Here is a 22,834-nt window from a genome sequence, read left to right as displayed (position 1 = left end):
GCCAGGCTGACCAGCACCTGCATGGGAGTGGGGAGGCAACCTTAGGCTGAGCTGGAAGCCATGTTCTTACCCAGCCGGCTGTGCAGAGGAAGCCGGACTGCCTCTCTGACCGCCCCCAGGCCTTCTCTGGGCCTGTGGCAAAATGGTGCAAACCAGAGCTCCCCTGGGGGTGGGGGGTGGGGGGTGGGCTCTACCTTCTGCGAGCTGGCCCTTCTGCCCCTGCATGCTGGACAGGCCCAGGCGGGGAGGGTGGCCACCCCACGAACCAGGCACCCTCCATACCCCTTCCCTCAAACCCCTGTGCACCTCAGGCTTCGGCACCGGCCTCTCCCCCAACGCGGAAGCAGTGCCTCTTGAACCTGACGCACTGCTGAGCCCCAGGCTGGGGTGCTCCCCTAGCCATAGGACCTGCCTCTGACTGCCCAGGCCCCCCTCCCTGGGGCAGACCTAGATAAGGAACCTGTCCCCTTAAACCTATGGGTCCCATTGAACACGCTGATCTTTCTGGCTTCTCTGAGGTGGTTTCACTGTCCTTTTGGGGCACAGCTTAAAAACAAAATCAGAAACCTGCTCTGGGTGTGTGAAGTGGGTTGGCTGGAAGATTCTTAGCTGACCGCTCTGCCTCAGACTTACCTGAGAGGAAAAACCCATTCCTAGTTTTGTGAATGACAGGGAGGAGGGCTACAACAATTTCCTCTCCCAGAAGGCAGGAGACAGGTCCTTGAGGAGCTCCCTGCGGCCTGGAGACCCCAGGGGGGCTTTGCTGCGAGGAGGCGGGAACTCAGCCAGCCTCAGCAGGTGCCTCCTTGAACATGGGGACAAGTTAGAACAGGGCTGCTGGAGATTTTCTGAAACAGTCACATGTGGGAAGGGATGGGAATCCAGGGGGCACCTTACCCACAGACAACCACCATGGCCCAGCGCCACCGGCTGAGCCAGGCCAGCCTGCCGGGGCCAAGTTCAAGAACTGCCGCCACCCGGGGTGCTCCATGTTTCCATTACATTCACGATCTTGTTCACAAAGAAGCACGAGCGCCGTGGGCCCCTCACTCCCACCCATTGTCTTTGATCATGTGAGCCAGCTCGATGATGAACTTGCCTTCCTTGTACTTCTGGCTGCTCTCGAAGGCGTGCTCCTGCGGGCAGGGCAGGGGAGAGGAGGTGGGTGCTGAGAGCTCACAGGGCACCTGCAGTGCGCAGGCCCCTGAGGAGGCATGGCCAGGCCCGTCAACCCCTCCCCTTCAGGGAACCCACAAGGTGGGACCATGAAGATCAACGGAGCCATGAGCACTGGCAGGGCCCCTCGTGTCTCCGGCTGAACGTGTGGCCTGGCGCCAGGGGACGCAGGGCGGATGGTTACAGGGCGGCAGGCCCCGCCCAGGAGTACAGCAGCCACAGGGCCTGGACACCCAGCATGGGGAGGGGAGAGCAAGGGGCCCAGACCTCCCACGGCCTCTATGGGGAGGTGCTCCTTGGAGCCGCCTCAGGGCGTGGCCACCTCCGACTCAGGTCCCTGGAGGGGCCTGCCGAGCTCCTGGACGGGATGCAGTGTGTGGGGGTGCTGCACCTACTGCCCGGGGCCCGGGGACTCACGTATTTCCAGCCCAGCGTGGTCTTGCAGTTCTCGCAGTAGATGTCGGCCACGGCATGCAGCCCCGTCAGCAGGACCCTCTCCTCGGCAGGGCCGCAGCCCACGTTCACCCTGGGGGGCGGTGCGGAGTGCACTCGAGGCCTGCGCCCCCCTGCAGGCGAGGTTCACCCCCAGGAGCCCCCCATCCCCACCTCCCCAGGGGTGACGGCTCCCTCAGTGAGCCCGCTGAGCTGTGTACTCACACGGAGTTGAAGAGGTAGGCACGTCCCTGACTGCCCTGGAAGGACTGAAACCAGAGTGTGGGGTCAGAGCCTCCATCCTCCTCCCCAGCGATGGGCTGCCCCCCGTCCCCGGGGAGGGAGACCCCGCACATCCCAGGGCAAGGGAAGGAGCCACAGCCTCGCACAGTCCCTCCTGTCCACGTGCAGGAGAGGAAGCACCCACACCCTGCGGAGGGTGGGCAGGGGTGCCAGGGCAGGGCTCCAACTGCCTCCCCACTACCCGTGAGACACCCAGGCTGCCAGTTAAGCCTGGTCCGACCTCAGGTATTGTTTTCATTTTTAAAGATTTATTTAGTTGAAAGAGTTACACACAGAGATCTTCCCATCAGCTGGTTCACTCTCCAAATGGCGGGGCCAGGCTGAAGGCAGGAACTTCCTCCTGGTCCTCCAAGCACTTGGACCATCCTCTGCTGGACTGGGAAGTGTCCCAGCCAGGACACGGGGTGCTGGCACTGCAGGTGAGGGTTTACCTGCTGCACCACAATACCAGGCAGCCCCAGCTCCTGTGAGCCTCCGGGCCTCCCAGTGGAAACATGAGGGCATGTGAGAGGCTCCAGGGAACAGGGGATAAAAAAAAATTGGTTCCAAAAAAGTTACTGAGATCCACACATGCGTCTTCAAAGGGTTCGTGGAAAGCACATCTTATGAAGACGTCACACATGGATTTCCAAGGGTTTTGCACCAAAATAAACCCGGTCATTTCCTGCCCCTGAGCTCTCTGGAGTCCCCGGTCCCAGGAGAGGGAGGCTGCTCAACTGAGCGTCCTGCACAGCCCAGCTTCCTGCCACAATCGGCTCCCAAGCAGCAGGTGTTGAGGCTACAGCATGGGCTGGCAGACAGGGCAGAGGTCGTGACCCGTGGGGACTGGAAGCCTTGCTGGGAACCGGCATTCCCGTCCCCCAGGGCAGCTGCAGACCCTGGCTCCGGTGCCCCCACCCTCCTGGGCGGCCCCTTGCCATCTTGTCCTCTGCCCCAGGCTGCAGGGCCCCAGGACCCAGCAGGTTCGGTGGCGTGCACACTGCGCCGACTGGCGGCAGCCACCGGCATTTGCCCGGCACAGCGCTCACTTGCCTTGGAGATGAGCTCGTCGTGGTTGGCCAGGTGGGCCCTGCAGTGGATGCAGCTGTAGGTGCGGTGGCAGGCGGGCAGGTAGGCCTGGAATGTTCTGGATTTGGTCATTTTCACCATCTCTGCCGCGCTCAGCTCAGGGCCAGCGCCGGACGAGCTGCGGCTCTGCTGGGTTTTCTGGCAAAACAAACACTGGAGGATGCGCGCGAGAGCCGTCGTCCGGGCAGGCGCGTGGAGCCGTCCACACTGCAGAGACCAGCCGAGAATGCCACTCCCTGGCAACAGACCACACACAGCCGTGACCGCCACGGGACAACGCCCAGCGCGCACTCTGGGTTCACCTGTCGGGAAGAATGGCACAGAGGAAAGGACTGGCAGCTTCACTTGCAGGTTACAGGCATCCCGGCATGCCCGTCGGCTCCAGGCTGACTCCAGCTCTGGCCAATGCAGAAGGGAGGTCCCTCGAGTCTGAGACCTTGACACTTGTACGGGATACTTAACTGAGTTCCTGGTTTTTGCCTTCAGCCTGGCTAGGGACCCTTAGCGGCACCTGTAGAGTGAACCTGCAGAGGCCCTCCTGTCTTCCAAATATTTTTAAAATGGTGATTCAGCACAGAAAGACCTCACATACAGCCTGTTCTTCAACAAGGGTTCCTGGGACATTCCACGGGCAAAGACTGGCTTTTCACTGCAGGGTCGTGGGCTGACATCCACCCACCTGCTCAAGAATCACACTGGACCCTTTTCCTGGTATTGTCGGTAACAGTGAACTCAAAGTGGAGCCTGCAACTAAATGTAAGAACTGCAGGTAGGAGCTGGTGCTGTGGGAGAGCCGATCCTCCCCTGACCTCGGTAACTGGCAATCCCATATGAACGCCACTGCAGTCCTGTGGGTTCCACTTCCCTAACAGCTAACATGCTAACGTGCCTGGACTCCTGCACCACGTGGGAGACCCGGAAGAAGCTCCTGGCTTTGGCCTGGCCCAGTCCTGGATGCTGTGGTCAGTCAGAGGGTGAACCAGTAGATGGAAGATCTCTCTCTTTCTCTCTTACTCTGACTTCCAAATAAATAAGCCTGAAAGAATAACAACACTAAAACTAGAAGACTCTGAGATGCCAACAATGAGGGGCCCAAAGTGGTAGCCTAGTGGCTAAATGCCAACCTTGCACGCTCCAGAATCCCATATAGGCACTGGTTCATGTCCCGGCTGCTCCACTTCCATCCAGCTCCCTGCTTGTGGCCTGGGAAAGCAGTTGAGGACAGCCCAAAGCCTTGGGACCCTGCATCTATGTGGGAGACCCAGAGGAGACTTCTGGCTCCTGGCTGGGATCAGCTCAGCTCTGGCTGTTGTGGCCACTTGGGATGAGAATCAATGGACGGAAGATCTTCCCCTCTGCACGTCTGACTTTCCAATAAAAATTTTAAAATCTTTAAAAGAAAAAAGGCAGCAGCCAACAAGGGGTAGCTATGTGAGACTGTACACAACAAAGAAAAAATTTTCAGAAAAAACTGAACTTTGTGTGAGCAGGAACACTCCTGGACCTCCAAGGCCATGGAAGAGCTCATGGTGGGAGAAAGCCCCCTTCCCTGTATTTCTGAGCCAGCCACAGGCTTCCAGAATACGGAGGCAATGCCCTCCAGGGACGCCCAACAACCTGACTGAGAAATGGACAGAGGCTAGGAGAGCCACTTCACCAGTGGTCAACAGGTGTGTGCAAGGCTTGACAGGGACCCTCTGGGAGCACAGCTCAGCCACTGCACCCCTGTTCCTGGGCGGCTCCTCCCCAATCCAACCCGGCTTGGAAGAAGTGACAGGTGGGCCTAACGTGGTAGCCTAGTGGCTAAAGTCTTCACCTTGCATGCCTGGGATCCCACATGGGCACAAGTTCGTGTCCCGGCTGCCCCACTTCCCTTCCAGCTCCCAGCTTGTGGCCTGGGGAAGCAGTCAAGGACGGCCCAAAGCCTTGGGATCCTGTACCCACGTGGGAGGCCTGGAAGAGGCTCCTGACCCCTGGCTTCAAATCAGCTCAGCTCCAGTCACTGCAGCCGCTTGGGGAGTGAACCCACAAATGCAAGATCTGTCTCTCCTCTCTGTAAATCGGACCTTCCAATAAGAACAGTGACAGGCGTCTGCGAGGACGTCAGGAACCGGCACATGCGCACCATGGTCAGAGCAGCCGGCACCCCAAGTGCCCGTTGGTGGCTGGGCAAGCTGTGGCCTGGACGGATGGTGCCTGTGACTCAGCTCAGCCACCCAGGGGATGGGGGCCCGTGCTAGCATGAGGACGTTATGCTAAGGGAAGTAAATCAGTTACACCAAGAAAAAAGACAATTCCCCTTACAGAAGACGCCCAGAGTGGTCAACTCCACAGGAACAGGAAGTAGGAGGGGCAGGCAGCAGGTGTTGAGGGGCCATAGATGGACGGTGGCAGTGACACTGAGTGTCCCTGCCTCCCGGGTTGCCTTGGCTGGAAGCTAGACAGGAAGCAGACAGGCCTCAACCCCAAGCATGCAGGCTTTCAGAGCAAGAACATGGAGCAGGAATGCTGATGCCCAGGTCCAGCCAGGTGGCCCGCTCCAGCCTCCCAGCTCTGCTGCCACTCCTCTCGGGGGCAGTTCCCAAGGACCCTGTCCTGCACCCCCACAGCCTCCAAGGGCTCCTGCACCTGCGTTGGTGCTTGCGCAGCCTGTGCCCCTACATTCCTGATTCAATGGGCCAATGCTATGGTGCAGTGTGTTAAGACATTGCCTGCAATGTTGGCATCCCATGTGAGCGCCAGTTCCAATCCTGGCTGCTCGACTGCTGATCCAGCCCCTTGCTGCTGTGCCTGGGATGGCAGAGAAGTCCCTGGCTCCTGGTTTCAGACTAGCCCAGCTCCAGCCATAAAAGCAGTGAGCCACCAGATGGAAGAGCAATCTCTCCTTCTCTGTTGTAAATCGTCCTTCAAAAAAATTGAATCTTAAAAGAAAAAACCATTCTAGAAGCAAGCACATACCCACAGAACAATGAACAGCAAATGTCACATGCTGGGGCCCTGGGGGAGGCTGAACTGACGGGTGAGTGAGCGGGGTGAGCAAGTGGGGGACCTCACAGGCGGAAGGAAGCCAGGGCAGCAGACCGACGCGAACCTACACACACACACAGGCCACGCAGCCCAGTGAGGGGGATTAAGGCAGCTCACCCCAGAAGTGCAATGTTGACACCACAAGCACTAAATCAAAAACGGGTTAGTCTTTTTTAAAAAAAAAAAAAAAAAAAAGATTTATTGTTATTGAAAAGCCGGATATACACAAAGGAGGAGAGACAGAGAGGAAGATCTTCCGTCCGATGTTTCACTCCCCAAGTGAGCCGCAACAGGCGGTGCGCGCCGATCCGAAGCCAGGAACCTGGAACCTCCTCCAGATCTCCCACGCGGGTGCAGTGTCCCAATGCATTGGGCCGTCCTCGACTGCTTTCCCAGGCCACAAGCAGGGAGCTGGATGGGAAGTGGAGCTGCCGGGATTAGAACCAGCGCCCATATGGGATCCCGGGGCTTTCAAGGTGAGGACTTTAGCCGCTAGGCCACACTGCCAGGCCCAAAAAAACGGGTTAGTCTTAAAAGTGTCTCCAAATCCCTCTACTTTTTTTTTAAAGACTTTTATTTTTATTGGAAAGTCAGATATACAGAGAGGAGAAAAGACAGAGAGGAAGATCTTCCGTCCGATGATTCACTCCCCAAGTGACCGCAATGGCTGGAGCTGGGCCAATCCGCAGCCAGGAACCAGGAGCTTCTTTTGGGTCTCCCATGCAGGTGCAGGGTCCCAAAGCTTTAGGCCATCCTTGACTACTTTTCCCAGAACACAAGCAGGAAGCTGGATGGAAAGCAGGGCAGCCAGGATTAGAACTGGCGACCATATGGGATACTGGGTGTGCAAGGCAAGGGCTTTAGCCACTAGGCTATCACACCGGGCCCGTAATCCTGGCAGCTCCACTTCCCATCCAGCTCCCTGCTTGTGGCCTGGGAAAGCAGTCAAGGATGGTCCAAAGCCTTGGGACCCTGCACGCGTGTGGGAGACCTAGAAGAAGCTTCTGGCTCCTGGTTCCTGGCTTCAGATCAGTTCTGGCTTTTGCAGTTTAGGGGGTGAACCAGCAGATGAAAGATCTTTCTCTTTCCCTCTCTGTAAAATCTCCCTCCAAATAAAAATTACATAAATCTTTAAAGTAATTTTTTTAATTGAGATACCATAAAGCTGTAGGCCCCGACGAGTGTGCGTCTGCAAGCCGCTGGAGCGAGACAGGTGTGCACAGGTAACAGCAGCGCCCCCTGCTGGGGAGCACACCCAGGACCGCAGCCAGTTAGGGTGACAAGGACCAGACCCCGGCAAAGAGGGACTCTAGCTGGGACACAAGCGACACGGCTGGCCCACACAGCTTCCACAGCAACAAAGTCAGATCCAATTCCATGCCAGAAACCAACACAGATGCCGCCCACCCACCATGCACTGCCTGTGCACTTTTTTTATGCAAGGTGTGTGTACACACAAGTACACACACACACACACACACACACACACACCCCTCCAAGAACATTCTTCGGATGCCTTCACAAGACCTGGCTGAAAATGCCTGGAGAAGACAATGACTTCTTTTTGGGGTGCCCCCCCACACACCTACCTAACCCCTGCCCCAACTTGAGCTTTTTTTTCTTTTATTAAAGATTTATTTTTATTGGAAAAAGGCAGATATACAGAGAGACAGGGAAAAAGACCTGTCCGCCGATTAACTCCCCGAATGGCTGCAACAGCCGGAGCTGAGCTGATCCAAAGCCAGGAGCCTCCTCTGGGTCTCCCACATGGGTGCAGGGTCCCAAGGCTTTGGGCTGTCCTCGACTGCTTTCCCAGACCACAAGCAGGGAGCTGGATGGGAAGTGGGGCAGCCGGGACATGTACTGGCGCCCATGTGGGATCCCAGAGCTTGCTGGGAGAGGAGTTGGCCAAGCGAGCCATTGAGCCGCCCCCTCCCCTCCCCAGCTTAGGTTTATTTATTTTTTTTTTTAGTCAGAGTTGAGGTCACTTAGATTTGTTCTGATCCTCTGAATTCTGGCTTCCCTCCCTCTCCCTCCTTCCCTGTAGGGGTTGGAGGTTCAAAGGTCAACTCAGTGCCTCACAAACCCAGCCCTATCTCCTGGCTGTGCCCTGTCCCAACCGAGGGCACAGCAGGACCCGGCTGGTCAGAGGCTCCCGCTGCCAGCAGCCAAGTTACCAAGGACCTCGGCCCACTTCACCACCTGCCGCCCTCCGATCTCACTGGGTTTCTCTTGCCATTTAGAGGAGACGGCCAGGGCTGGGCCGGGCCAAAACCGAGCCTGGAGCTCCAGCTGGCCTCCTGTATGGGTGCAGGGACCTGGGCACTTAGGCCTGCACTTTCTGCCTTGCCCAGATCATTAGCAGGGAGTTGGATTGGAAGTGGATCAACGGGGACTTGAGCCAGGTACTCACATGGGATGCTGTGTTACAAGCAGTGGCTGAACTTGCTGTGCCACGGTGCATAGCTCCTGTCCTTCACTGTTAATGTGGTTACCTTTGGGGCCCGGCGGCGTGGCCTAGCGGCTAAAGTCCTCGCCTTGCATGCCCCAGGATCCCATATGGGCGCCGGTTCTAATCCCGGCAGCTCCACTTCCCATCCAGCTCCCTACTTGTGGCCTGGGAAAGCAGTCGAGGACGGCCCAATGCATTGGGACCCTGCACCCGCATGGGAGACCCGGAAGAGGTTCCAGGTTCCCGGCTTCGGATGGGCACAGCACCGGCCTTTGCGGCTCACTTGGGGAGTGAATCATTGGACGGAAAATCTTCCTCTCTGTCTCTCCTCCTCTCTGTATATCTGGCTTTCCAATAATAATAAATCTTTGAAAAAATGTGGTTACCTTTGTTCAAATTGGACAGCACCTTTATTTTTTTTTTAAGTGTAATATGAATACTTAACCCAGGGTCTTTTCCACGCCAAGTACCAGTTCACTGACCATGCAGTGTGCACGCCTGCCACTTGACTGACACATGATGGACACGCGTTGGCTGCAACCAGCAGCTCCCACCACTCGCCTCTCCCAGGCCCTGGCAACCACTGTCCCCATCCCACCTCTGCCTTTGATCTCTCTGGAGCCCACATGTCAGTGAACTTGAACAATACAAGGGTACCTCAAAGGTTAGCAGGACATGGAATGACACTGTTTAAAGTTATGAGTCTTTGAAACACACGCACAGTTTTTCCGTAATTCACACTTTCTAGACCTTTCTGGAAAATTATATGTGTGAATTCAATTTTTTTTCATTAAAATAAGTTTAGCTTTTAATTCTATGTTTGAAAAAAATTTATTTAAAGACTTAACCAGCAAGATACCATTCAAAATAACAGAGAAAAGTATGAAATATCTGGGAATAAATCTAACCAAAAATGTAGGAGACTTATTTGAAGAAAACTACAAACTACTTAAGAAAGAAATTGAAGAAGACCTCAAAAGATGGAGTAACATCCCATGCTCCTGGATAGGTAAAATCAATATCATTAAAATGTCTATACTGCCAAAAGCAATATATACATTCAACGCACTCCCAATCAAATTGCCCAAAACATTCTTCATGGAACTGGAAACAATGATCCAAAGGTTCATCTGGAAGCACAAAAAACCACGGATAGCTAGAACCATCCTGAAGAACAGGAAGTTAGCTGGGGGAATCACAGTTCCGGACCTCTGGACATACTAAGGGCAGTGGTTATCAAAACAGTGTGGTACTGGCACAAAGATAGAGAGGAAGATCAATGGAGCAGAATAGAAACACCAGAAGGAAGCCCACACAGATACAGCCAAATAATCTTTGACAAAAAGACAAACGACAATCCAGGCAAATGGGAAGGTCTGTTCAATAAATGCTGTTGGGACAACTGGTTAATAGCCTGCAGAAACAAAAAAATAGATCCACATCTCTCACCATACACTAAGATCAGATCTAAATGGATAACAGATCTAAACCTACATCCAGAAACCTTCAAACTTTTGGAAGAAAATGTTGGAAACACACTGGAACACTTAGGGGTAGGCCCTCACTTCCTAAAAAAGACTCCAAATGCAGTAGAAATCGAGACCAAAATAAACAATTGGGACCTCATCAAACTACGAAGCTTCTGTACAGCTAGAGAAACAATCAACAAAGTAAAAAAGCAACCCACAGAATGGGAGAAGATCTTCGCACACGACATAGGTGATAGAGGGCTGATCTCCAGAATATACAAAGAGCTACAAAACAACCAAAATGTCAAAACAAACAAGCCACTCAAGAAATGGGCACGGGAAATGGGCAAACACTTCACAAAGGAACAAACCCAAATGGCAAATAAACATATGAAAAAATGCTCAAGTTCCCTGGCAATAAGGGAAATCCAAATTAAAACATCAATGAGGTAGCACCTAACGCCAGTAAGACTGGCCCACATGAATAAAAGCACCAACAACACTTGTTGGCGAGGTTGCGGGGAAAAGGGATCCTTACTCCACTGCTGGTGGGGCTGCAGGCTGGTACAGCCTCTATGGAAATCAGTATGGAGAATATTCAAACAACTCAAATTCAACATACCGTATGATCCAGCAATAGCACTCCTAGGAATATATCCAGAACAATTGTTTTATGAGAAACCAACATGCACTCCTATGCTCATAGCAGCACAATCAGTAATTGCAAAAACATGGAAGCAACCAAAATGCCCATCAACAGAGGATTGGATAAGAAAGCTATGGTTCATCTACTCCATGGAATACTACTCAGCTATTAAAAAAAACAAAATGCAGTTCTTTGTGGCCAAATGGGGCAAACTGGAAACCATAATGCTAAGGGAAATGAGCCAATCACAAAAGGTTAAATACCACATGTTTGCCTTAATTTAAGATGATATGATGTTATGTATAACATGTTATGTTTTGAATGTGTATAAACTAAATTGAAGTATAGGTGAGGTGGTCACAGAAGGTGGCTGGGAACTCGCATTTACTTTTAACATATTGGTTACTCATTACTATGTCAATTAATTCCATAATGATGTAAATTTTTGCTGATGGTATGTTGGAGCTTTCAATTGACTGGGATGATACTCTGCTGGCTCTGTCTTCAGACCAGAGAGGGTATACCTAAGAAGCCGTTGAACTTGACTGGACAATAAGATGCTGGACTCTATGTTTGGTATACGCTTGCAATGGGGGAATCTCAACTGAACTTGAGCTGTGGTTATGCAACAAGGTGGAGGAATCCACCATGGTGGGAGGGTTTGGGGAGGGGTGGGGAGAACCCAAGTATCTATGTAACTGTGTCACATAATATAATGTAATTAATGAAGTTAAATAATAAATAATTAAAAAAAAAAAGAAAAAGATTTATTTGAAAGCCAGAAAAAGAGAGAAGGTCCAGCTGCTGGCTCACTTCCCAGGTAGCCACAGCAACCAGAGCGGGGCTAGCCCAAAGCCAGGAGCCAGGAGCTTCTTCTTGGTCTCCCAGGTGGGTGCAGGGACATATGGTGTTGAGCCATTTTCTGCTGATTTCTCAGACCATTAGCAGGGAACTGGGTTGGAAGTGGAGCAGCTGGGTCTTGAACCAGTGCCCCGAGGACATGCTGGCACTGCAGATGGACACTTTACCCGCTCTACCCCAGGGCACCCCCTAGTCCCCTTTCCTCGCCCACCACAGGCCTTCCAGCATCGTCACCACCGCTCTGCCTGCAGATTTCCCCTGGTTTTCTCCCCAAGACTGTAGTTCACAGAGAAGAGCTACACACACTCCTAGAAGTGACGCCATTCCTTGGGGTCGGGGTAGAGGGCTGCAGCAGGCCGAGCCGCCAGGGGACGCAGCCCACCGCTGCTCCCGATCGACCTGCTGCCAACCCGCATCCGGGAGCAAGCACGCAGGTCTCAGGCGGTTGGATCCCTGCTGCCCGTGTGGAGCTCCTGACTCCTGCACGGTTCAGCCTTGCCTGTTTGCAGGCATTTGGGAAGTGAATGATCTGCGTGTCTTCCAAGATGTACGTATTGGGCCTGACGCAATAGCGTAGTGGTTAAAGTCCTCGCCTTGCATACCCGGGATTGCATATGGTCACTGGTTCTAATCCCAGCAGCCCTGCTTCCCATCCAGCTCCCTGCTTGTGGCCTGGGAAAGCAGTCGAGGATGTTCCAAAGCTTTGGGACCTTGCACCCGCGTGGGAGACCTGGAAGAGTTCCTGGCTTCGGATCGGCTCAGCTCCAGCTATTGCGGTCACTTGGGAAGTGAACCATCAGATGGAAGACCTTCCTCTCTGTCTCTCCTCCTCTCTGCCTTTCCAATAAAAATAAATAAATCTTAAAAAAAAAAAAAAAAGGTTTACCTATTGGGCCTGGAATGATAGCGTAGCGGTTAAAGTCCTTGCCTTAAACGCTCCAGGATCCCATATGGGAACCGGTTCTAATCCCGGCAGCTCCACTTCCCATCCAGCTCCCTGCCTGTGGCCTGGGAAAGCAGTCAAGGATGGCCCAAAACCTTGGGACCCTGCACCCGTGTGGGAGTGTGGGATACCCGCAAGAGGCTCCAGGCTCCTGGCTTCGAATTGGCTCAGCTCCAGACACTGCGGCTGCTTGGGGAGTGAATCAGCGAATGAAACATCCCTTTCAGTCTCTTCCTCCTCTCTGTATATCTGCCTTTGCAATAAAAATAAAATATATTTTTAAAAGATTTATTTATTTTTATTGGAAAGGCAGATGTAGAGATGAGAGACAGAGAGGAAGATCTTCCGTCCGATGTTTCACTCCCCAAGTGAGCACAACGGCCGCTGCTGCTCCAATCCGAAGCCAGAAGCCAGGAACTTCTTTCCAAGTCTCCCACACGGGTGCAGGGTCCCAAGGCTTTGGGCCGTCCTCAACTGCTTTCTCAGGCCACAAGCAGGGAGCTGGATGGGAAACGGAGCTGCCGGGATTAGAACCAGTGCCACTATGGGATCCTTGTGCGTTCAAGGTGAGGACTTTAGCCACTAGCCCACTGCGCCGGGACCAGATAAAATCTTAAAAAAACGATTTACCTATTTGCTTAAGAGCCAGCACTGTGACGTGACGTATCAGACTAAACCTCCACGTTTGATGCCAGTATGTCCTACAGGCACCGGTTCAAGTCCTGATTGCCCCACTTCCAGTCTAGCTCTCTGTTACTGCATCCTGGAAAGCAGTGGATTCTGGCCCTAATTCCCTGAGCCTGCACCCTGCGGGAGACCCACAAGAAACTCCTGACTTTGGCCTGGCCCATCCTTGGCTATTGCTACCATCTGGGGAGTGAACCAACAGATGGAGCTGGCACGCACTTTGCCTCATGGCTGATCGTGCAGTGGAAGGGTGTGCTGACACCTGTCCCCCACCGGCCGGCAGGGGGTCACACCCCTGGCTGCGACCAGGACATCTAGCGCAGCCACTGGCATTGCCTGGGCACATAGTCCCTGTGCTGGGGGCTCAGCTGATGAAACACAAACAACTGGACCACACTGGGGGCAGGGTAGGCAGGGCCCATGGTCACACCCCCAACTCTGGGGGAGTCAGTCTAGGTCCCCAAGCACAGGTCCCCAGTGGTCCCACTGATGGGCCAAGATGCCGGGGTCTGCTCACCCTGCTCAAGGTGTCTGTTCTCACTTGCTCTGACAAGGAATATCAAGCTGATCATCTTGGTCCTCTTTTCTTCACAGAATCCATCCTGCTCCCTGCTCCCCGAGTCTCAGCTGTTTAGAACTTTCTCTAGCCTCCGAAGGTGTTCCAAATGATCAGATCTAACCACTTAAACTTTTTTTTAAACTTTTTTTTTAAGTGAAATGACACTTAGCGAGGGGTCAGGGGACAGTTTCTAAGGCAGGAGGATGTTTATCAGCTTTACAGGGAGAAAAAAAAAAACACATTGAGGGGCCTGGCGCAGTAGCCTAGCAGCTAAAGTCCTCGCCTTGAAAGCCCCGGGATCCCATATGGGCGCCGGTTCTAATCCCGGCAGCTCCACTTCCCATCCAGCTCCCTGCTTGTGGCCTGGGAAAGCAGTTGAGGACGGCCAAAAGCCTTGTGACACTGCACCTTGTGGGAGACCCGGAAGAAGCTCCTGGCTTTGGATCGGCTCAGCTCTAGCTGTTGTGCTTGGCCACTTGAGGAGTGAGTCAGGACAACACATCTTCCTCTCTCTCATCCTCTTTGTATATCTGACTTTCCAATAAAAATAAATAAATCTTTAAAAAACACAAACACACACTGAGGTGACACAGATCACCCTGGTCCACGCCCGTCGCCCGTCGCTACACACAGGAGCCGTGACTACACACACAGGAGCCGTCGTTACACACACAGGAGCCGTGGCTACACACACAGGAGCCGAGCCGTCGCTACACACAGGAGCCGTGGCTACACACACAGAAGCCGTGGCTGCACACACAGAAGCCGTGGCTGCACACACAGAAGCCGTGGCTACACACAGGAGCCGTGGCTGCACACACGGGAGCCGTGGCTGCACACACGGGAGCCGTGACTACACACACGGGAGCCGTCGTTACACACACAGGAGCCGTGGCTACACACACAGGAGCCGAGCCGTCGCTACACACAGGAGCCGTGGCTACACACACAGAAGCCGTGGCTGCATACACAGAAGCCGTGGCTGCACACACAGAAGCCGTGGCTGCACACACGGGAGCCGTGACTACACACACAGGAGCCGTGGCTGCACACACAGGAGCCGTGACTACACACAGGAGCCCTCGCTACACACACGGGAGCCGTGACTACACACACAGGAGCCGAGCCGTCGCTACACATACAGGAGCCGTGGCTACACACAGGAGCCGTGGCTACAACACAGGAGCCGTGGCTACAACACAGGAGCCGCGCAAGATCCCTTGGCCAAGTGAAACAGCTGTACACATCGTAGCCCAAGGCCTGAGCCAGGGACTACCACGGCCCCACAGCCTGGAGGTACCGGTAGGTGGGACTGCAGAGACAGAACCTTTTCTGTAGGGCGCAGGTGCTCTGCAGGTACCTGTCACACCTGTGAGGGCAGGTGAATGGGAGAGCGGAGGAGTGGGGAAAGGAGAGAGGGGAGAGGAGAGAGGTGAGATGGGAGGAGAGGAGGAGAGGGAGGGAGAAGGTGGGAGAGGAGAAGGGGGTGGGGGGACAGAGGAGGAGAAGGGGGGAGAGGGAAGAGGGGAGGAGAGGGGAGGGCGGGCCAAAGCGCTCACATTCCCTCCGCCCAGCGAGGGGCAGGTGAAGGCGGCTCCCTGCCTAAGCACCCCGAAAGGAGTGCGGAGGGGGCGGGGACTGATCCATCAGCTGGCCAAGGCAGCTGTCACTCGGAGGCAGGCCCGGGGCGAAGGGCCCCTTCCCCGCCTCCCCTGCTCGCCAGGTACCACACTGGGAGCCGCCAGCGGGTCGTCTCGGCGCCCGTGCAGGTGGGCAGCCAGCCGGCCCAGGCGCTGCCCGCACCTCCCTCCTTCGCAAACGCCCCCGGGAGTCCCTCTTTTGTCCTCACGTCCCTCCCCGGGCGCGCGGACAGGTGCGAGGAGGGGAGAGGAGGGGAGAGGAGGGGAGAGGAGGGGAGAGGAGGGGCGGGGGCGGCTCTGCGAAAAGCCCAAGTGAACTAAACAGGGACCCACCGAACACACACCAACGGAATGCAAAAGACAATAAAAATACACACACCCACCCCCGCCCGGGCCCGCGCGCCCGCCCTCCCGCACGCCCAACAGGTGCTCCCCGGGCCGCCCGCCCCGCCCCGCAGGCCGGCCCGTACTCACGGCCGCTCGGCGGTCGGCAGCCCGGCCCGCAGCGCCCATCCGGCCCCGGACGCGGCTCTCAGGCGGCGTCGGCGCGGCCCGGGACGCGCGGCGGCCGTTGGCGCGTCGACAGGGCGCGAGCCATCCTCCCGCCGCCGCCGCCCCGCCGGCCGCCAGCCCTTTGTTTTGGAGCTGCTGCCGGCCCCGCCGCCGTTAACGGCCTCTGAGCGCAGCGCCGGCCAATCAGCGCGCCGTCTGCCCTTCGTCCCGCCCCCGTGGACGGCTTCGGAGCGCGGAGCAGGCCAATCCGCGTCCCGCCTGGTCTTCGCCCCGCCCCTAGCCCCGCCCCCGCCCGCGCGCGCCGCGCCACGGGGCTCGGCCTTGCACGCTCCCGGCGGCGAGTGGGGCGGGGCCGCACGTGCGGCGGAGCGCGCAGCCTTCCCATTGGCTGGGGCGGTGGGTGTGGCCTCGAGGATCGCCAATGATGGTGGGCGGGACCTGGATGCCGCCCTGCAGCTAGGTGCCCGGGTTCGAGGACAGGTTCCGCGCGCAGGCGCAGTCGCAGTCGCAGGTGGGCGCCGGTCGGAGGGGTACGATACCAAGCAGGGGTCTCGGGCGCCCGGCTGCACCCTCCGTAGCTGGCTCCCCGTCTGAGGTCCCGAGCGCTCTCTCGTCCTGACCACCGTCTCTGAGCTCCCCAAGTTATCTTGTTTACATTGTGGGGGCGTGCAAATCAGACCTCCGGGCATTCCTCCACGTAAAAAGCTGCAAGAACTTGGGAAAATGCCCCTTCTAACAGCAGGACACCTTCAGAATCAGGATTTTTTTTTAACTTCCTCTCCCATACCTTCTGCCCCTCAAAAAGGACAGGCTGAGAAAAGATACTTGTAATAGCATAAACACAAAGGCTTAATATTTAAGGATCAAAGGAAGCTTGAAAGTTCACCAGAGTAAGAAAAAAGGAAAGGAGAGGTCCTTGATGTCCTTGAGGTGCGAGGTGGCAGGCAGCAGCTGATAGCACAGTCACGGGGGGGGGGGGCACCCGGATGGAGTGGGGGCTCCTGGAGTCAGCCTGCGGCAGTCTCTGATGGGGCAGGCATTTGGAAGAACTCAGAACTCCATGCCAGCCTCTCACATGGGTGACAGGAGCTCAAACACATTCGACTGTTCTTTGATGCTCTCAGAGGCGCATCAGCACGGAGCTGGATCAGAAGTGGTGCAGCCTTGGGGCTGGCGGCGTGGCCTAGCAGCTAAAGTCCTCACCTTGAACACACCGGGATTCCATAAGGATGCCGGTTCTAATCCCAGCAGCTCCACTTCCCATCCAGTTCCCTGCTTGAGGCCTGGGAAAGCAGTAGAAGTTGAGCCAAAGCTTTGGGACCCTGCACCTGGCTCCTGGCTCCTGGCTCCTGGCTTCGGATCAGTGCAGAACCAGCTGTTGTGTTCACATGGGGAGTGAATCATCGGACAGAAGATCTTCCTGTCTGTCTCTCCTCCTCTATGTATATCTGACTTTGTAATAAAAAATAAATAAATCTTTTTAAAAAAAGCACGCAAATCTTAAAAAAAAAAAGAAAGAAAGAAAGAAAGAAAGAAAGAAAGAAAGAAAGAAAGAAAGAAAGAAAGAAAGAAAGAAAGAAAGAAAGAAGTGGAGCAGCCAAGAATCCAGCTAATGTTCCCATGTGGGATGTGTGGGTAGCAGACTGACCCGCTGTGCCACAAGGTTGGTCCCAAGGCCCCACTTTCCATTCTACAGCCAGAAAGGGCTTACTGTGTCTTACAGTAATTGTAAGCTGTCCCAGAGCAGTTACCGATCATTAAAAAAAAAATTATCAGGCCCGGCAGTGTGGCCTAGCGGCTAAAGTCCTCACCTTGAACGCGCCCCGGAGTCCCACATGGGCGCCAGTTCTAATCCCGGCAGCTCCACTTTCCATCCAGCTCCCTGCTTGTGGCCTGGGAAAGCAGTTGAGGACGGCCCAATGCATTGGGAACCTGCACCCATGTGGGAGACCTGGAAGAGGTTCCGGGTTCCCGGCTTCGGATTGGCGCAGCACCGGCCGTTGCGGCTCACTTGGGGAGTGAATCATCGGATGGAAGATCTTCCTCTCTGTCTCTCCTCCTCTCTGTATATCTGACTTTGTGATAAAATAAATAAATCTTTTTAAAAAATTATCTATTATTATTGGAGATAAGCATAGACAGAGGGGAAGCTCTTCCATCTGCTGGTTCACTTCCCAAATGGCTGCAACAGCTGGAGCTGAGCCAATTTTAAGCCAGCAGTCAGGAGCCTCCTCTGGGTCTCCCACATGGGCATAGGGTCCCAAGGCTTTGGGCCATCCTTGGTCACTCTCCCAGGCCACAATCAGGGAGCTGGATGGGAAGCGGAAACTAGTGGGATATGAACCAGTACCTATATGGAATCCCAGCAAGGTGAGGACTTTAGCCACTAGGCTATTGCGCTGCCCATTATTTTAATGTTTCCATTATCAATGTGTAACAGTTTGGATTTCTACAGGCCCGGCACAGTGGCCTAGCAGTTAAAGTCCTTGCCTTTGGCCCGGCTGTGTGGTCTAGCAGCTAAAGTCCTCACCTTGAACGCCCCGGGATCCCATATGGGCGCCGGTTCTAGTCCCGGCATCTCCACTTCCCATCCAGCTCCCTGCTTGTGGCCTGGGAAAGCAGTTGAGGATGGCCCAAAGCCTTGGGACCCTGCATCTGTGTGGGAGACCTGGAAGAGCTCCTGGCTCCTGGCTTTGGATTGGCTCAGTTCCACCCACTGTGGCTGCTTGGGGAGTGAATCATCGGACGGAATATCTTCCTCTCTGTCTCTCCTCTGAATGTCCACCTTTCCAATAAAAATCTTAAAAAAAAAAAAAAAGAAAAAACTACTGCTTTTCAAATATATAGATTTAAAAAAAAAAGTTCCAAGGGCTGGTACGATGGTAGCCTAATCATCTGCCTGAGTTGGTAACATGTCTATGGTCTTACGGGCACAGGTTCATGTTTGGAGCTCCACTTCCTACCCAGGTCCCTACTTATTGGCCTGGGAAAGCAGCTTGAGTGCTAGGACTACTGCACCTGCTTGGGAGATATTAAGACAAACAGGGAATCTTTGGCACAGCAGTTAAGATCAGGTTTGTTCTACTTTTGGAGCTGGCACTGTGGAGCCTTTGGGGCCTGTGGGGCCAGCATCCCCTGTGGATTTTGGCTCAAATCCTGGATGCTCCACTCTGTGATTTATTTTTTCATTCACAAAACCACGAGGATGAACCCCCCCACCACACATACACACTCCCAGCAGCCTACCCTGGTGCCCCGTCTCGGGTCTCAGGCTGTCCTCACACACGCTGTGTCTCACTTCTGACAGCTGCTTCCCCAGGTCGGGGACAACTCCCACCTGGAAGGAATTGCTGAAGGCAGTGTCACCATGGTTATGACTCCCTGTGGGGATGGGACCCAGGATGAGAGTTGGCACCCAGGGCTGAGTCCAGGAAACACCCCATGGGGTGCCCGGTGTCTCCTGGAGTCTGAAGTAGGACACGTATGGGGTGTCAACATATGAGACTCATCAGGCCTTGGGGGTCTTGGTTTTATAGCCCGGCTCTGAGTGGGGGTTCTCTGTCTCAGGTGTCCAGCCTTCCAGGTGTAACCCTGGCCCCCAAATCCACCACTTTAGGGGGCCTACTGATGAGGTTCTGCTCCTACCACTGGTTGTCTCTTTTTTAAGATTTATTTATTTTTTATTGGAAAGGCAGATGTACAGAGAGAAAGATCTTCAGTCTGATGATTCACTCCCCAAATGAGCGCAATGGTTGGTGCTGCTCCAATCCGAAGCCAGAAGCCAGGAACTTCTTTACAAGTCTCCCACATGGATGCAGGGTCCCAACGTTTTGGGCCTTCCTTGGGAGCTGGATGGAAAGTGGAGCTGCCGGGATTAGAACCGGCGCCCCTATGGGATCCTGGTGCGTTCAAGGCGAGGACTTTAGCCACTGGGCCAATGTGCCAGGCCCCAGGCGGGGCATCTTTAGGGCTCCATGATGCCTCAGGGAAGCTTGTGGCAGAGGCCCCGCACTCTCTCTAAGGTTGAACTCCTGCCTCCCCTGGCCCAGGTACAGCCCTACTGTCCCTAGCTCTTCCTTCTGCAGGAGTCCATCCTGGCTGCTCCCTCCCCGAACAGATCTTCTTCAATTAGAATCCCAGTCAAAGGCAGGCCTCTTGTCCACACTTGGCCTGGAAGCCAGCAGTTGCACTCTTTTGTTGTCCAGGCTCCCCGGTGTGTGTGCCCAAGAGGCCAGGTCTTGATTTCTGTTCTCTCCAGGGCTGCAGTGGCCATGCTTACAGATAACTGAGGGGATGGAAGTGAAGATGGCAGCTGGAGAGAGGCCCCACAAACATGTGTGTAAATGGGGCTCCCTAAAGAGCTAATGCCACTGGGCTGCTGCTTCCATGGGTGAGCTTGAGTCAGGTCTAGATATGGGCCTGTTGGGGTAGGCTGTAGCACCCAATGGCAAGCTTCAGTACTGGGGGTGGACCTGGTATGGGAACTGTGCGTACCTCCCTGCTGAACTGTAGCTCCTACTGATGTGCATGACAGCCAGGGATAGGGGTGGTCCAGGCTGGTCAGTGCGGCCACACTCATTGGCATATGTGAGGGCTGGGTCTGTGGGTGGGACAGGCTGAGCTAAGCTACAGCACCCATTGGTGTGCACGAGCCAGATGGGGTGCAGGATGGACAGATAGGGCTAGACCATAGCACATGCCAACACATGTGAAAACTGGGATGAGGGCAGGTGTGGTAGGGGTATTGGGGTCACCCTGACTAGGCTGTGATACCTGCTGATGTGCATGAAGATGGCCTGTGGCAGGCTGGGCTGGGTTATGTCACAGCACCCATCAGTTCATGAGAGAAACAGGGCTAGAACGGACCGGGCAGCTGCATCCACTGTATGTGCATTGCCTGGTGCAGGTTATGGATCAAACCTGCTCCTGCACTGGCTGACAGACACATGCATTAATTCTATCACCCTAGGCTGGTTTCCTTGAGGGGAACTCCCCAACTAGATCGCTGGACTCAAACTTTGTAGGGAATATCATAATATATAGTCTGACCTTTGAGTGCATATATCGGGACTGGGTCTCCTCAGTTGCTCACGTCTGTGCAGTGGACAGCATGTTCAGATGTACATCGGGGACATGACAGCCAGATCACCTAGGCCAGCAGAAGACATTCAGTGCCTTGTCAGGATGGAAAGCTGAAAGGTTAGACTGCTCTCCTGGCCAAGCTTTGCAACAAGTGTCTGGGTCTGTGGATGCTCCAAGGCAGATCTGGTCAGCCAACAGACCTCAGAAAGATTTTCTCAACCCTGATGCAATGAAGCTAACAACATCTCAGAGATATTAAAATCACTCAAGTAACACCCTTGAAACTTTCCCCCAGATTGGTGTCTCTAAGGCATCATCTTTACTAAGTAAATTTCTAAAAAAATGGAAAAAACTCCCGTCAGGAAGGAGTACCTGTAGGCTCAAGAACCAAGGCTGGGAGCAGCCCAGACCAGGCCAGGTTACAGTACCCACCAGCATATGTGTGGGTCAGGTCTGGAGATGGGCTAGGCTGGGCCAGTTTACAGCACCCACTGGCAGATGTGAAAACCAGGGCAGGGTGCAAGGTAGGCTGGGTTGGGCCACACCAGCCAGTTCACATTGGGGCTGGGACTGGGGGCTGGCTGGGCTGGGCTAGGCTGCAGCACCCACCAGCATGAGCTGGAACAGGGACAGGTTGGGGGCCTGGGGGCGTGGCCTAGTGGCTAAAGTCCTCGCCTTGAATGCGCAGGGGTCCCATATGGGCGCCGGTTCTAATCCCGGCGGCCCTGCTTCCCATTCAACTCTCTGCTTGTGACCTTGGAAAACAGTGGAGGACGGCTCAAAGCTTTAGGACCCTGCACCCACGTGGGAGACCTGGAAGAGGTTCCTGGTTCCCGGCTTCGGATCGGCACAGCACCGGCCGTTGCAGCTCACTTAGGGAGTGAATCATCGGACAGAAGATCTTTCTGTCTCTCCTCTTCTACGTATATCTGACTTTGTAATAAAAATAAAATAAATCTTAAAAACAAACAAACAAACAAAAATAAGGGACAGGTTGGGCCAAGCCAGCCTGCAGCACCCATTAGTGGGTGCTGAGGTGAGGCGAGCCATGCCAGTCTGGGCCACAGCTCCCACCAGCACACATAATACCCAGGGGGAGGAGCGAGCCCAGTAGAAGGTCTGCAGGAATTCCCCCGCTGGGCCACTGCTCCCACTGGTGAACATGAGAGCTAGCACTGGGGGCAGACCAGGCTGGGTAGGGCTACAATACCTGTTGGCCTGCACGGGAGCTGGAAAGCCAGGCTGGGCTAAGTGACCATATCCACTGGTGCATGTAAGAGCTAACGTAAATGCAGGCTGGTTGGGCTTTTGCTGCAGCATTGGCTGGCAGGTGCTGGTCCTGGGGGCAAGTCCTGCCAGATTAGACTTCAGAACCACCTGGAAATTGCAAGATCCGGGCTTGAGAGTGGGCCCAGGTGGACAACTGGGCACCTCTTTGATGAGCTGCAACTTCTACTGGTGCTCATGAAAACTAGGGCTGGGGCGGGCCTGGATAGTCAGGGTGGTAAGGGTGGTACCTGCTGGCATGAGAGTGGACTGAATAGTGGAGTTGGTTGGGTTGAGCTAGGCACTAATGCCCATTGACATGTTTAGACGTGGGACAGCCTGGACCAGTGTGCTGCACGTACCATCATGTGCAGCAACCAGAACTGGGGGTGGGCCTAATAGGGGTCATTGGGGGTCACTTTTGACTAGGCTGCCCACTGGTGTACATGAGGGCAGTGTGTGCGGTGGGCAGAGTTGTGTTGGGCCACCGCAGCCACTGGTTTATGTAGAAGGCATGGCTGGGGATAGAACTAAGCGGGTGACTGCAACCACCAGTGTATGCATATGTAGGCTGATGTGGGTGATGGATTGAGCCAGACCCTGCCCCCGTTGGCACACAAGAGTCAGCTCCAGGGTCACCTCTACCAAGATTTCTTTAGGGACTCCTCCCCCCACCCCCCACCAACTAGATCACTGGACTCAGAACTCCA

At 54.8% G+C, this 22,834-nt stretch overlaps 1 protein-coding gene across 2 annotated transcripts; it reads right to left on the bottom strand.

Moving 5' to 3' along the window:
* Window positions 1-986: 986 nt before the first annotated feature.
* On the bottom strand, window positions 987-15,888 carry YPEL1 (yippee like 1). Of its 2 annotated transcripts, none has more exons than XM_058656509.1 (5): window positions 15,738-15,888; window positions 2,944-3,215; window positions 1,834-1,877; window positions 1,594-1,702; window positions 987-1,136 (listed from the first exon to the last, which is right to left on the bottom strand). In XM_058656509.1, the coding sequence occupies exons 2-5, from the start codon at window positions 3,058-3,060 to the stop codon at window positions 1,047-1,049; spliced, it is 360 nt and encodes a 119-aa protein (XP_058512492.1). In that variant the 5' UTR covers window positions 3,061-3,215; window positions 15,738-15,888; the 3' UTR covers window positions 987-1,046. The 2 variants fall into 2 exon arrangements, with proteins under 2 accessions (XP_058512492.1, XP_058512490.1); XM_058656507.1 differs by having other exon boundaries at window positions 2,944-3,281; window positions 15,738-15,882.
* Window positions 15,889-22,834: the final 6,946 nt, after the last annotated feature.

This window comes from Ochotona princeps, chromosome 29 (assembly GCF_030435755.1).
Source record: "Ochotona princeps isolate mOchPri1 chromosome 29, mOchPri1.hap1, whole genome shotgun sequence".
Lineage (NCBI taxonomy): Eukaryota > Metazoa > Chordata > Mammalia > Lagomorpha > Ochotonidae > Ochotona > Ochotona princeps.
Note: the sequence above shows the minus strand (reverse complement) of the source record. Positions and strands in the feature narration are given on the sequence as shown.